The following is a 15,820-nucleotide window of genomic DNA, read 5'->3' on the forward strand; positions in this document are numbered from 1 at the left end:
AGATAAAGTTCTTCTTCTTCTTCTTCTTCTTCTTCTCCTCCTTCTTCTCCATCTTCATCATCTCATTCAGCTTCTTCAGCACCCATCCTTCACAGAAGCTTCCTAAACCTGAGAGTGAGATGCACCTCAGTCAGAGTGGGATTTTTTTGGGGGGGCGGGGGGGGGTGAAGATCACAAAAAGATAGGAGTGTATGGTTCATGCAGCAAAATGAACAAGGGCGTGCTGGTGATTTAGTAGCTATGCAACAGCGGCTCTACTGCTGCTTGGATTTACGCCACGAGTGGGTTCGATTGGCCAAGGAGAGTGAGCACCTCTCCGACCTCCGCAGGCCAGTGAGAGTGATGGAGTGTGTGAATGGGGGAGGGAGGGAGGGAAGCTTAAGTAAAAGCTATATGAGGAGAGGCTGTTGTCTCATCTTTAAGACAGTTAAAAGTAAAAAATCAGCGAGGTGTAGATGAACAAGTCATGCGGTGGAAAATGTGCTCTTCACCAGAACATGCAGATGCATCCATCACTGCATCTTTTATTGTATTGAGTTTGTTCTCCTGACATGCAATATTTAATTCATTTAGTCTTTATTTGATCATTCCCAGTGCAGGGAGATGTATGGGTGGAGAAAATGAGAGTGACATAGATCCATTGGAGCCAGCAGGGTTCCCCGCTGTTGGATAAATTGTTTGATGTAGGCTAATTTTCTCCTCATGAGAGCAGCTGGCTTGGATGATGCTGCCATCAAACCAGCATCTTGGACAGCATTTAATGGTAACTCATATGCAATGCTCAGGAGAGCCTTCCTCCTCCTCTTCCTCCTCCTCCTCCTCCTCCTTCTACTGCTGAGTGGTCTCCTGCAGTAGGCTCTCTTAAAGGTGGATGCGCTCCCTTGTGGTTGTCAGGAGAAGCGCAGGCGCCGCGGGGGGTTTAAAAGCCCCGACTGAGGAGGAGCTGTGCACAGTACCAAGGAGCTACACCGGGAAAAGTTTACCTCCAACTACAACTGTCGACCCAAAGGAGGGAGAAGCAGCAGAGATGGCAGCTCAAGCGCAGCAGCCCCACCTACACCTGGCCGAGATCACCGCGGCGCAGTTCATCGACATCTGGAAACATTTCGATGCAGACGGTCAGTTTCTATTGGTCTGATTTAGCATTTCCATTCAAGTTAATCCCTCTGCTTTTTATTTATTTGTTTCCAATAGCAAATAGACAGATTCTAACGCTACTTTAAAAGTAATTAATGATAACAAAAATAGTAAAAAACGAAAAATGTCACATTTATGCCCCAAACTCTTCAAAGAAATTGCAGATTGCATATTTACTTTTGATATAAAATAGATATAAATGTAAGCTTATCTAAATTTAAATGATTGCATGAATTAAATTCAGCTCAGGTGTAAATACTGTAAAGCTCTTTTAACCGTGTAATATGATGTAATCTGAATTGTATTGCGAATAACTTCATCTAACGTGACTGGACTAATTTGAAATGTGTCTTGGGATGAGTGCTGACCTGAGTGCTGAGCTTTAGAATCTAAGAGAAAAGACCTGCAGAAGGTTTCAACAATATCAAAGAAGCGTGAAGAAGATAAAAAAGAGGGAAAGAGGGATGCAGGGGGAGGGGTAATGATGCAATGAAGAAGGGGTGAGGAATGAGTGTGTGTGCCTATATGAGAGAGAGAGAGAGAGAGAGATGGAAGTTGCGTGACAGGGGAGGGATAAAAGAGAGGGAGAGAGAGAGAGAGAGAGAGAGAGAGAGAGAGGACTGGCAGTGAGTGACAGAGGGTCTCATCCACTTTGGGAGGAGCTTCTGATTGCAAACAACTGAACTCTACCACTCTGAATTTTTGGCTCCTTCAGTTACATCATAATAGAGATGTGATTGTAAATGGGGTACTGATTGACTATGATTTTGACTGTTGCTGATACAAGAAGCCAATTAATGCTGAAGCCAATTATGTTGTCAAATCTGTGATAACCATCATATTTGGTTGGTTTATTGTGTAAAATCATAATCTGCGGGCATCAATAGTCATCAGTTTAGTTTCATTATCATAATAAGCCAAATATCTCTGCTACATATCGAAGTAACACACGCCATCTGTCCTCCACAGGGCGTCTCACCGTCATGTCTGAATGCACCTAAACGGCATGCAGCCAACTGGTGTCCACCTCTGTGTCACCATGTCACCACTCCTCTTCAGATTTTCTTTTTTTCCATTTCAATTGAAGGATTACTTTCAAATCCATTCAGAAAAAAAGCCCTGACCTCTGACTATTTCTAAATCTTGACTGATTATTATGATGACAATCCGATAAAGCTTTTACAATCCAGCTTTATCCCAAAGTTTGACAAAGGGGGTACGTCCCAATTTGTATAAACAGTCAAAGCTGGTTTGTTTAACCACAACTGTGATTTTTCACAAATATTTACCAGCCCTGAATGTGGGGGTGAAAGGTCAAAGGATGATCACATTGTACCTCATCATCGTTGTCATGTTTGTAGGTTGTCCATCTGACAGGTTAACTCCAGAATGTCTTCAGGGATTTTCCTCATGACCTGATTAGTTTTTAATTGTTAAAAGGTCAAGGTCACTGTGACAGCACAAATCATGTTTGTGGCCATAACTCAATCATGCATGTGCTGGTTATGACATTGTGTTTTCAACATGTCCTCTGATGCAAATAATCATATAAGTTGGTTTGTTCCGACCCTTTGATCTTTTCACCCCACTTAAGATCAGTGTTGCAAATGAGGATTTTTTTTTTTCTTACAAAGGGTCAAGAACAGGTTGTGCGCAAAAACACTTTATCAGAGAACGATTGTGGTTAGGGACCGATTATAAAGTACTGCCGATGTTGACTCATTAAACAGGACAGCTGTATATATTCTATATATTGATGATGATTTGATAGACTAATATCCCAATTTTGTGTGATTGTGACTGCTACGGCCTCTAGATGGCATCTGTTCAAAGTCCATCCATCGTCATCTTCCGCTTATTCCTACACATTAAGGGTCGTGGGGGGGCTGGAGCCTATCCCAGCGTCAAGGGGCGAGAGGCGGGCGAGAGTACACCCCAGTCCATCGCAGGGCCGACATAGAGAGACGAACAACCATTCACACTCACATTCACACCTACAGTCAATTTAGAGTATCAATCAGCCTCGTCCCCTCTTGCATGTTTTTGGACTGTGGGAGGAAGCTGGAGTACCAGAGAGAACCCACGCAGACACAGGGAGAACATGGAGACTCCACACAGAAAGATCCCAGGCTTGAGCCGGGACTCAAACCCGGAACCTTCTTGCTGTGAGGCCACAGTGCTGACCACTGCACCACCGTGCAGCCCCTGTTCAAAGTCAAAAACTTTGATATAATTGCAAAAAAAAGTATCCATTATTGGAAAAAGGCATACAATCAGGAGGAGGTATTTCAAGTTTTATAATTATCAAATTAATGAGTCCACAGCCATGCTAGCAGCTCTTTTAGCCTCAGAACACAACAGTACTGTCGGCCATTGTCTCAGATGCTTATCTGCATGCAGTTGGGTCCAACATGCTCATCTCCTTCTGTGTTAGCGTTTGTTGATTGGCACCGCATACAGCTGAGCCCGATGAGAATGAAAGCAACATGGGGAGCAAACTGAATGTGATAATAATCCAGTTCAGGGTATAGCATTACATCATCGCAAAGTCCACCCATTGCTCTTGATTCAACATCTGAGTTATTCATATATTTCTGTCTTAACTGACCAAACTAACAACTCATCGTCTTCCCAACAGTAACTCCTCTGGGACCATTAATGCCAAAGCAGGTCTTATGAGAGAAAAGCATATCACCTGAATTTCAAACACAAGGAAATGGTTCCCTCTCTTGTCAAAACAATCCAAAGCTGTTTTCATCAAGCAGCTCTAGTTCAGGGTTTAAGTGTCTTGCTTGAGGGCTGCTCTTGACTTGTGACTGAGACTGAAGAAACAGATGTTGAAAACATTTCAACCTAGATGGGAGTGTTACGGGTTGCACTGCAGACATGTAGTACTGAAATATTTGATGCAGGAGATTCAAAGTAGAACAAATTTGATTTGTGTGTCAACTCTCTTGACTCACTACTCAGCGCAGCAGCAGATTTCACATCCGGTCTAAGATCTGACTTTTTTTTTTGTTCAGATGTAAATGATCTTAATGATTCATCCTGCCCTTTGTACACTGGAATGCGTCATAGTATCACATCACTCATGGATGAGCTGAACTTTCACTGGATGGTTGTTGTCAGCAACAGATTGTTTCTGCTGTGACCACAGCAGCGACTAACAGGACTGGAAGTGGCTGCAGAGGAAACTAGGAGAAAAAGACGCAGTGTGAAGTCACCTGCATGGACGGGTCTTTTCCTTTTAACCATCAACATTTACAGACTAGTACCTGATGCACTCAGTCGCTGCCTCGCCATGAAGTCTTTGTCAGATGTCAGTCGCACTGGCGCATAGAATAAAGAGAACAAACACTCAAGTACCAACACTGTACCTAACAAGATGGAACACGGGTTCTCAAGCTTTTTACAACACTAAAAGAATTAATTCTCTTAAGTACCTCGTGACAAAAGTCTATAAATATAGAAATAAAATACAGTACTACCCTATAAATGTTACATTTTATTGACAATAAATTTGTACTTCTAAAAAAATTAATGAATGCATCTAGAATATTTTGTCCATCTCTAAATTCTTTTGCAATTTTTTTTTTCTCTCTCAAAAGAGGCAATAAGAGTCCATGAACACTGTAGCAGCATTGACTTACGTGTTTTTAGGGCCGCAGCTCTGAGTGGTGTGAAGGAGTGGAGATCAGGGTCTGATTGCCTCTGTGAGGATTTCTTTTACTTCACGACTCGGGCATGTTTGAGGTGCTTCCTGCTGGGGAGATTTGCACACACACCAGTCCTGCTAACCAGACTGTCCTCCCAACAAACCAGACAGGTCATAAATTTAAGTAAGGAAAGTGACTTGTAGCTGTAGTGATGTTGAAAGACAGATGCCATCTAGTGCTCGTAGTAATTCTGACCCCAGGAAAGTATGACGTCTGATGACATCAAAATAAAGACAGAAAATCCATGTTAGGATGCCAGTTAGTGAGGTGGAAGGTGCAGACCAACATTGGACTTCAGGACACTCAGGCTTTATCCCCGTTGCCAGGGGAACTGTGACCTAACCAGAACTTATATTTGATGATCATTATATCTTAAAGCATGAAATGCATAGGTGAGCTTATGTAGTTGGTTGTATGAGAGGACTTACAGCAGTTCTTCAGGGACCCCTTTCAGTGCCAACTTACTGTATGCTATTGAAGCTTGTGCTTTTCAAGTAATTTAACTAAAATTTATGACATGTATTTTATCAGCCGCATCAACAACAGGAAGTGAGATATATGTAATTTTGTGTGTTTTTGACATGTGCTACATGCCAAAGTGCTCCTTCCAGATGGTTTGTTGTATTTATGTCAGATTTAACGTATGTAATGTGAAGATTGCAAAAGGATTGTGACAGATTTATGTCTCACTTCTCAAATGAATCTTAAATTTGTCACATCACGTTATACTAATAAAATTTCACAGGTTATTCAGGGAGAAATGGTTTCAGAAGGGAATGTAGAGGCTTGTGACTGCTTACCATCACTAAGCCAGTTGAAACCCACGCAGTTGAGAATGTATAACTCTCTCAGTCATAGCTTAGTCATTATCGTTTTACATCATCAATAATAGTATGGTATGTGAGAAAGACAAATTCTATCATCTAATATCATCTTTGCTTTGCAAAATATAAATTCTGTTTTTGGACTCAAGGTATTTGAGTCACTGAATGAATGAATTGAATGAATTTCAGGTTATATGGAGGCTTTTGTTTTGCTGATTTTTTTCCCCCATGCTGTGTTCCTGATTAGTTTATATCTAAAATACCAGCTCAGCAAAGGCACAGATGGTGACACGGAGCACCTACAGTATCAAACACAGTGAACAAATAAAGCTGAAGAGGGGGATGAGAGGAATGGGGGGAGGTGAGGAAGAAAATGATCAGAAAGGAATGGAGATGAGAGGATAAGAGATTAAGAGATGAAGAGGGGAGGAGGCTGAATCTGTGCATTTATTCTGTACATCTGTGTTCATTCTGAATTAAAATAACAATTTTATTAACATCTTTTTTATTTCAATTAACCCTGCAGTAACCCAGACAGATGAAAGTCCTGCTGATGATTAAAAACGGTTATGCAGCCTGTCCTATATGTTACACTCTGACTTGCAGGCAAATCAGAGCAGTAAACGATTGCATTAAATCATGTGCGGTCATGTGACTCATAAGAAGCACAAATCTAGAAACAGGGACAGAATGCCCCAATAAGCATCAATCTGACTGCCCACTTTCACTCTCTTCGTCAAGAAAACGCTCATTATGCACTCCAACTGCACACAAGTGTTGTGAGTCATTTCTTCTGCTACAGCAATCCCTGCCACAGTTAATGACAGTTAAGCACAGAACACACTGAACAAATTTATAAACAGCATTTTTTCAATCGCTGAAATTTCAATTTCAAAGACTCGTTCGTGTGCGCCAAGATCTTATTTCTCTCAAACATTTGCTTTCTGTTCAGTATATCCCTAACAGTGAGCAATCCCTCTTTGCCAGGGGAGGGAATATCAAGCCGCTGATTAAAACCCACAATCACTACACAGGTATTCCTGAGGATGGGGTCAATAAAAGGTCGCTACTAATCTTCCCGGTTTGACACACCACATGACACAAGTTACCAGTCAACAGGGAGAGGACAACTGGGAGGTTACTAGCTGCTGTGTGAATTCAGACCATTTCTGCAGCAGTAAATTCTTTTTTTTTTCTTCAAAAATAAACCGCCTGAGAAATGAGCTCCAACAGCTGATCAACTGGATGACAGTAGCGTCTAGTACAGTTGATTAAGTGTGTGGTTTGAATGACCAAAAAAATCTCTGCCTGAGAGAAGCCAGTCCTCACAGGCCTTGACCTGACTCCAACGGGCTTCATATTCCATGGAGTCTTCAATGTTTTATTCACAGAGGAAGTTATGAGGATTTATGATGTAAGGTGGCGTACCGTATACCGTGAGTATGTTTTATACCAGGTTGAGGTTCTGCGTTCCATTCTTGCACTCTTTCATGTCAACATCATGTCTGTATTCAGAATTTCGACGCTCTGCTTCATATGTGTTGTGCGCACAGACTCTGGAAACTGAAAACATCCCTGTTCTCCACACACATCCCCAGGCCTCGTGAGACATTCTGGACTGTCGGTGTGTTCCTGAGCTCACGAGATGACATTCCTCAACCCTCAATCAATAACCCGATAATCTCATTCATCTTCTGTGAAGAAATATACTGCAGACTGAGAGGGGAAACTTTAAACACTGCCCACCCTTGGGTGTCCAGTAGACACTTTTTAAGTAAAGAAAATGTTCCTAAATTTTGGAGAAGTGTTGCATTTCTCTTTTGATTCAGTGAATGTGATATTTTTGAGACTGTCATATTTGTCTGAGCTTGGTGAAGGTGAGCTGTGGATATATTTAGATTATATTCAGTGTTTTAGTGCTCAAGATCTGAGACGTGAGTATCGATTGCTCACTTGATTGCTGGCAGACACATCAACCTCAAACCAACTAAATATGGTGTGTTCACTTTCTCTCTAATCGCTGCTGCAGTGCTAGATGTTTGGGGTTTGTCCCAAAATTTAAAGACTCCAAATGAAGTTTAATCTTTCCTCCACATCTTTTTTAATCGACAATTTCAAAAACAGGCTTCAACCAGATTTACGAGCTTCACAGCATCATGAGTGCCAAACTAATTTTACTCCTCTGGTGCTCCACAGGAAACGGTTACATCGAAGGGAAGGAGCTGGAAAACTTCTTCAAAGAGCTGGAGACTGCGAGGCGAGGAGCAGGCGTGGTGAGTGTGCGCTGCCATGTCGCCTCACTCAGCAGTTAAAATGAACTGAAGAGACTGTTTACGTGATTGTCAGAACAAATAGTTCAGCCTACTTTCAACAGCAGGCTAGGAGATGTAGATGGGAACGTGTAAAACAATGTTTCTCTGACCTCATCATTCAATGTGAGGAAAAAAAAGCTGGAAAACAATTAAGACCTTGTAAAATATTTGCTGACTTGTCTGGAATAGTTTGCTCCTGGTTATGAGTTAATTAATTTTTCTTCATTATGCTAATCCTAGAAGCCTGTATTCATTCCACATATGAAGTTGCTAATTATCAATTTTAAAATATTGTTTCTACAAGTCAGGGTTGGCGTAATTAGCATGTTTTAATTATGTATTCACCATTCACCTTGGAACCTTGTTTGAATTAGACCACATGTCGGTTGGATCTATTGTTTCATGACCTTGCAGGATCCTTCGCATGCGACATTCAAGGAAAAGATGAAGGAGTTCATGTCCCATTTTGACAAGAATTCTGATGGAAGGATTGAGATGTCAGAGGTGAGGAGAAGTGAAACAACAGATTTCCTCATGTTTCCTCAACAGATAAACCAGTTGAGACAGTGATGAGATTTATACCTTCTAAGCGATAATCATTTACCTTAAATGTCTTCCCACCCCACAACCTCTAGTTGGCTCAGCTTCTGCCGACAGAGGAAAACTTCCTGCTCTGCTTCAGAGAATTTGTGGGATCCAGCGCTGAATTCATGGCTGTAAGTTGATTTTTTATGTTTCTGTACTCATGAATTAACGTAACATGGATTTCTTTGGGGTGGCACGGTGGTGCAGTGGTCAGCACTGTCACCTCACAGCAAGAAGGTTCCGGGTTTGAGTCCCGGCTCCATCACAGGGTCTTTCTGTGTGGAGTCTGCATGTTCTCCCTGTTCCTGTGTGGGTTCTCTCTGGTACTCCAGCTTCCTCCCACAGTCCAAAGACATCAAGAGGGGACGAGGCTGATTGATACTCTAAATTGACCGTAGGTGTGACTGTGAGTGTGAATGGTTGTCTGTTTATATGTGTTGGTCCTGCGATGGACTGGTGACTCATTCACCCCTCCTCTCACCCGAAGGCTGCTGGGATAGGCTCCAACCCCCCGCGACCCTTAATAGAAGAAAATGGATGGATTTCTTAAAATAACCCCCCAAGTCATTGTTTTTCAAGCTTTTCAGAAAACACACACAAAAAAGGAGACAAAACATCATAAGGAGTTGATTTAAGCAAAAAAAACCAACAACAACACTTTTGTCAAAAAATGACTTGGGCAATTATTTGAAGAAGCTGACAATAAGTTACAACAAAGATAACGATTTCAGGTGTAACAACATATGAATATTTCATCATGAGTTTCCTCTTGAAGACTTTGAAGCTGCGGTCATCAGGATGCGCTAAGCTGCCTCATGTCCTTTCACTCCCCTGCTGAGTTACGATGTCTCTTTGGTGTGGAAACTGTCCAGTAAGGCTGTAAATTTGGGTTTTGAAGCTTGGATAGTGTCTAGGATTAAAACACTGTCAAAGTGTCGGATGATGAATTACACAATGTTTACGATTTTAGTCCTCATGAAAGTGCCACTGACTGAAATTGCAGTTTATAAAACTATGAAAGCTTCTAAATACAGGAATCATCTTTAAAATTAGTTTTTATTTGTTGAATGATAATCGCCTCCATACACGTCTCCATGCAGTTCTAGTTATATTAATTACGATTACTAAATCCTTAAAATGCCACCTCCTTTTTTGTCATTGATTAAAAAAAAATCAAAACAATTGAATGTGCAGATATATTTCATTGCTAAAGTTAATCGGCTGCACACAAGACAACTCGTACTTCATTAATCCGTTGTGACTGTTTCTGCACTGCATCACAGTTTTAAGTGCTGATAATGAGCCAGAATTGTCATCACGTATTTGTGATGCTCAAAACCACATTTTTAATGAGAATAGATAAAATGTACGCAAGCATCAAATATGTAACACCTGAAAGTATCATACTATGTCGTTGTATGCGGCAAAATTCAAACAATCAACAAAGAATAAGAGGGAAAAACAAACTTTTAACTTTGGATGACTTCAATAGCTTAACAAAAGCATGCGTGACCAGTCACATCTGGATCAGTCTGGAAGTCCACCAGTATCATCCTGGAGATGGTGAAACCAGAACTGGAATATGAAGAAATGTTGAACAAATACAGAAAAAATAAGAGGACATTTAAGGCCCAGTTAGGCCTTCAACCCCACTCCTCACACACAAACATCACATCTACACACACACACACACACACACACACACACACACACACACACACACACACGTATACAAGCTGGGTGCTCAGTGATGTGATGATAAGGCTGCTCTGTGTGTTATGGCTATTCTCAGACAGCCATACATTATAAATGGACTGTAGCCTTCAGCAGGGGAGAGGCAATGCGCGTTTGGGGGTTAAAGCTATCCATCTTTGATAAAGTCAATTTCTATATTTGCACGATGTCAGATGAAACCAAAATAGCCATTCCTTTTGACTGCAGACTCTTTTTCCTCAAATTCAATCTAATTGAATTAAATTTCCCAAGATTTTCCCTAGAGTTCAGTTAACTTTGATGTGTGTTTTACTTCTATTATTTCTGGAAACAATTGTAACAACGTGTCCTCTCTCCTGCAGGCCTGGCGGAGGTATGACTCTGACCGTAGTGGATACATTGAGTCCAATGAGTTGAAGGTAAAAGGACAAATGCTAAATTTTACAGTTACGCTGCTCTGGCTGCAGGTCTCTGTGTACAGAGGGTTTGTGTTTTTTATTCTTGTAGCTGTTGTTGCAAAGTCATTACTTCACAATCAGCCCCGTGCAATGTCAAAATAATATCCTTGCAGTCACTGATGTACACATGATAACTGATACTGTCTTCTCATTTTACAATAAATAGCTCAATATGTCTTTCTACATGCAAACAAATCGGTTGTAGCCTGAGATGATGATCAGCTCCTGTGTAACTGGTGCTAATACCTCCGCAGTGGCAGCTGCTGTGAACATGCACTCAACCTCCCGCTGTCGTGTGAAAATGTCAAAAATGCATCATTGAAAATAGACGCTTCCTCTGCATCTCCGTCTCTGTTGAGACATCATCAGTACCAACAACCCAACTAAAGCCTATTCTGTAATCTAAGCACTGACTATGTGCTCTGTTCAGGGTTTCCTGACTGACCTGCTGAAGAAGGCTAACAGAAACTATGACGATAAGAAGCTCCAGGAGTACACGCACACAATTGTAAGTATGATTTGATAAAAAATAAACACATTTTCCCTTCATTTTACGTTGGTAATCACACACAATTAGAGTATGGACTCACCAGCAGCCCTGTGGTACGATATTTTCTCAATGCTTATGTCAAAACAATTGTATAGTAATGTCCAACATATTTTGATATGCTGACTGTTAGTTAAAACAAGCATTGCATTGCAATCTTTCATCCTTTTTTTAAATGAAAATCATGGTATTAAAACAAAATTGTTAACACAATGCCTTCATTGTCTTCATATTATTCACTTGGTTTTCATTTGCAGTAAACAGAACGGCAGAATATTCATACTTTCACTGCAGCTGACCCAGAGATTCATAATGATGTGCTCTGTCCTTTGATATCAATTATAGAATAAAATGTCTATACTTGCCACTTACAATAAGATTTTTACCTCACCCCTCACAAAATGTGATGACCAAACTTGATAATAGATCCATTGTACAGTATTTATGAATATTTATATCAACATTACAGTAATCTATTGAATATTAACATCACAATCATATCTACTGACTGGCAGGTAACAAGCTGTATTAAATGAATCCTATGCAGCTTCAGCTTCAGCTTCAATGCTGAGATGTACTGACTCTTGTTTAAGTTATTTTACCAAATTAAATTGTTTAGCTACTTCTATGTGTTACATTGGTTTCCTCAGCGTAGCCCTGGGCTTCTGTATATAACGCACGTATAAAACATATAAGTTTGTGTGTTCAGAGATGTTTGAACCCCTGCTGTTATCGATGGATTCTTTGAATTTCCTGTTTATTCCTTTTCCCTGCAGCTAAGGATGTTTGATCTGAATGGTGATGGGAAGCTGGGCCTCTCCGAGATGGCGAGGTAACTCTTTTTTTTTTTTCTCTTTTGTACAAAACTCCTCTTAAAAATGTTTAAAAAATTAACACTTCCACTTTGTTTTACCACAGACTTTTGCCCGTCCAAGAAAATTTTTTGCTGAAGTTCCAGGTAATATACACATAAACCCATTCAGGTCCTTCAGATTGAGTTTTGACGTCAATTAATTTTTGTTGAGCAACTGCAGACTAAAGAGCCTCTCAAAGTCAAGGCAGACATCTATTCAGCTTTATTGGATTCCCTACAAGAGGATTAAATGTCATCAAATCATGACTGGACATATGGTGCACTGACAGAAAATGTGTTTTTAAGTCCTTGAGCAATTTACGCTTGATAGAAGACTTATTTGTAATAGTTTTCGTTATTGTCAAATTAAAGTCGTATCAGTTTTGGATTGAACTAAAGACACCTACACGTGTAGTCTCAGACTCCAGATGTTATAAAGGGTTTACACAGACACTCTGGGTACCATTTGGACGCTTGGACGTTGAACCTTTGTAGCACAGTGACTGGTAATCTACATGAATCTCCCACAAGCGCTCTTTTTCATGTATGCTCCAATACGTATATTTGAGATTATGAGGGCAGATCAACAATTCTTTTCGTATGGAGGATTAGTCTGCTCAGGATTAACTCAACTCTAGTCCCAGTTATCATAATCTGTGGGGATTAATATCAGTTGTGGATGGTGGGATGGGTTGGGGAGGGGGTGGGTCACTGCTCTCTAGAAATATTCTGCTGTTTCTAACAATTTTCATTTACCTCTCTGACATACAGGGTATCAGGCTTACGGTGAAGGAGTTTGACTCCCTCTTCACCCTCTATGATAAGGTGAAAATACATATTTGTGTGATTGGTGTGTGAGCGTGTGTTTGTTGATGGATGGGTTGGGACCTAAACATGTCAAGGAGACTAATATATGACTGATTACACACTACTTTATTCACTTACGGCTTTGTATTGATTCTGTCTTTCCATTTGCTACCACTTATACTAACAAGCAAGGGTGTAGACCAGGTTTCAGTCTCGGAGTGTCCACAGCCGGTTGTATTGACTGAATCTTAAAACTTTTTATACCAAACAAGCTATACCCTTTACTTTTTCACTGGAAAAGAGACCAAATATTACTACGAAGTTGAGCTGGCTACTTGTAGTGTGAGGTGAGGTGTCTTGGGCTTCCAAAGAAAGTGAAAGAGCAGAAAGAGCCAACCATGTCTATTATGCTTAAAGCTAATGGCAACTGCTAACAACAGCTCCTGTAATAATGCTGTAGTTGTTGTTAGCCATTAGTTGCCATCTTTCACAAGCTTGATGTCTGGCTCTTTTAGCATTCCAGAATCGTAAAGAATACACCTATTTGTGAGTACTTGAAAGGGGGAAAAAAAAAAAAAACAACAACAGTTTTTGGGTGGAGACTTTCGTTTCCTGAGAGTAATTCTCTTGGACATACAAAGTTTCTGTCCAGCAGCAATATGTAATGTCATATGACATTTAGCTGGTAATATAAATGTCCTCTGAGTTTGATTCAGTTGTTCCCCCTCAGTTTGTTTTCTTTCTCTTTCTCTTCTTTTTTATGATCCTATTTTTCTTTCTTTGGGGAAGATACGACTCCATCACAGTTCACAACATCAGCTACCACTCAGCTTGATTAGTTGGGTTTAGAGGTGAATCCTAGTGCATGGGAGGATGGATTTTCTTTCACTTCCTTTAAATTATTTCATTTATATGGACCCTAGAGGAAGACATCTTGCTGACTTGGATGTTTTTTTTAACTTTTGCTCAAATTTGGTCAATAGGGATGTGTACGTTTGTTTGCGTGCTGTTGAATTTAGCTATCAGCCCCACAGTGGGTGGTAAATGTGGCTTTGAGGTTGCAGTCTTGGTATAATTCAAACCACCCATGATTTCTCATCAGGATGGGAACGGCTACATCGATGAGCAGGAGCTGGACGCCTTGCTTAAGGACCTCTGTGACAAGAACAAAATGGTAATAACTCATCAGCTGTTAGCTAAATATTAAGATGTGGCAGCTGCGTGTCATGTCTAAAACTCTCTGCATTTTTGCAGGATTTGGAAGGAACAGGACTTGCTGGGTACAAGAAGAGCATCATGGCTCTTTCAGATGGAGGGAAACTGTACCGCACAGAGCTGGAGATCGTCCTCTGCAGGGACTCTACACTGTGACCTCCCCACCCAGGAACCTGACCCCCCCCCACTGCCTCCTTTCCACCGTCTGTTGTGATCTGGTGCATGTATGACCCTTAACCTTGCTACACTACTTAGAGATCAAACAAGAGTGCTCCTGAAAGCACACAGTGTACTTCTGGCCCCGATATTTGAGGTTGTTTTTTGTTTTCTTAAACTTTACATGTGGAATAGCCATAGCAATGAAATATATTGTGTACTTACTATATTTATTAACCTAACATTTTTAATATGATTTGTATTTTTACATTAATATCTATGTTCCTCTCCTGTTTAACACGTGTTCATTTATTTTAAGTTAATTTCATCTTTTTTTTTAATTTATTTGTTGAAGCTTGTGCTGTTCCAGTAAGGATAATAATGAGAGAATGAATAAACTTAACCTGACAACTCTTTGTCTCGATTATTATCTTGAATTTACATCTTCTATAACACCTTTCAAATTGGGTGGAAAGTAGATTTTGTATGGTAGAATAATGAACTTCCTCCCGTCTGAGTGTTGTGCAGTTCCAGTGAAGATTATAGTTCCAGCACAGAGTCCCAGAGAAGGAGTGTTTTCTCTCCAGAGCGCCCCACCTTCTCTTTCTAATCTCTTGGTAACAGAAAGTCGGATGAAGAAAGAGCTTTTGCTGCTCCATTTTTCATACAGGAAAGTCTCAGAGGCTTTTGTGGCACTTTGAGATGATGCGAGCAGAGGAGGACGACAAAAATACAGCAGGATGATGTCTCGCTCTGCATGTATACAAACCTTGTGTTAACACAACATGAGGAAACAGTGCACCAATAACTGTTTTTTTTTTTACTTAAAAACTGTTATAAGTGATAGAATGTGGGATGTCTTCATTGAAATGTTTGTATTTAAGTTCATTCACCTCCCAAGATAAAAAATGATTCTCTAGGTGTTAATGTTTACCTTTGTTTCCAATATAGCGTTTTTATGATGTTCGACTATATTCAGTGTATTATAATACCATATTTAACTAAATTAACTTATAGCTTCAGTTTTTAAGAGATGCTTTCTAACTTTTCTCAGAATCATTGTTTGTTTTTTGTATCGGAAGACTCAACACACCCCTATTTTAGGATTATGGAACAGTCTACCTTCCATCAATTAATCATCAGCACTTTCATCTTTAATTAAACTCACTATCTTTAAAGCACAAGCCTTCACACGTACATCACAGCGCTGTAGATACACACACACACCAACACACTCACTCACAAACGAAACAGACCTCGCTGCCTTACGGCAAATGTTATACACATGTGGGCAAAGAAATGCACATACACACACACACACACACACACACACATAAATACACAGGGGCACACAGTGAAACACTGCAATGCAGTCCAAGATGCTAACTGCTGACAACGAGGAAAAAGAGTTATATCCGCTCTGATTCCTTCACACACATCAGTCTCACTCAGTGAGAGAGATGAGATGAGCCAGTGGAACAACCAGATGAGATGCCC

The 15,820-nt window shown here is 40.4% G+C and overlaps 1 protein-coding gene across 1 annotated transcript; it reads left to right on the forward strand.

Moving 5' to 3' along the window:
- Nucleotides 1-936: 936 nt before the first annotated feature.
- On the forward strand, nt 937-14,734 carry LOC147269417 (calretinin-like). Its single transcript, XM_086194854.1, has 11 exons — nt 937-1,118; nt 7,874-7,950; nt 8,404-8,493; nt 8,625-8,705; nt 10,650-10,706; nt 11,176-11,253; nt 12,069-12,124; nt 12,211-12,250; nt 12,917-12,970; nt 14,055-14,126; nt 14,207-14,734. Exons 1-11 carry the CDS (start codon nt 1,028-1,030, stop codon nt 14,321-14,323), a joined length of 813 nt encoding a protein of 270 aa, XP_086050980.1. The 5' UTR covers nt 937-1,027; the 3' UTR covers nt 14,324-14,734.
- Nucleotides 14,735-15,820: the final 1,086 nt, after the last annotated feature.

This window comes from Aulostomus chinensis, chromosome 2 (genome assembly GCF_037954235.1).
Source record: "Aulostomus chinensis isolate RoL2024-O1b breed Wild chromosome 2, RoL_Achi_v1.0, whole genome shotgun sequence".
In the NCBI taxonomy this organism is placed as follows: Eukaryota; Metazoa; Chordata; class Actinopteri; order Syngnathiformes; family Aulostomidae; genus Aulostomus; species Aulostomus chinensis.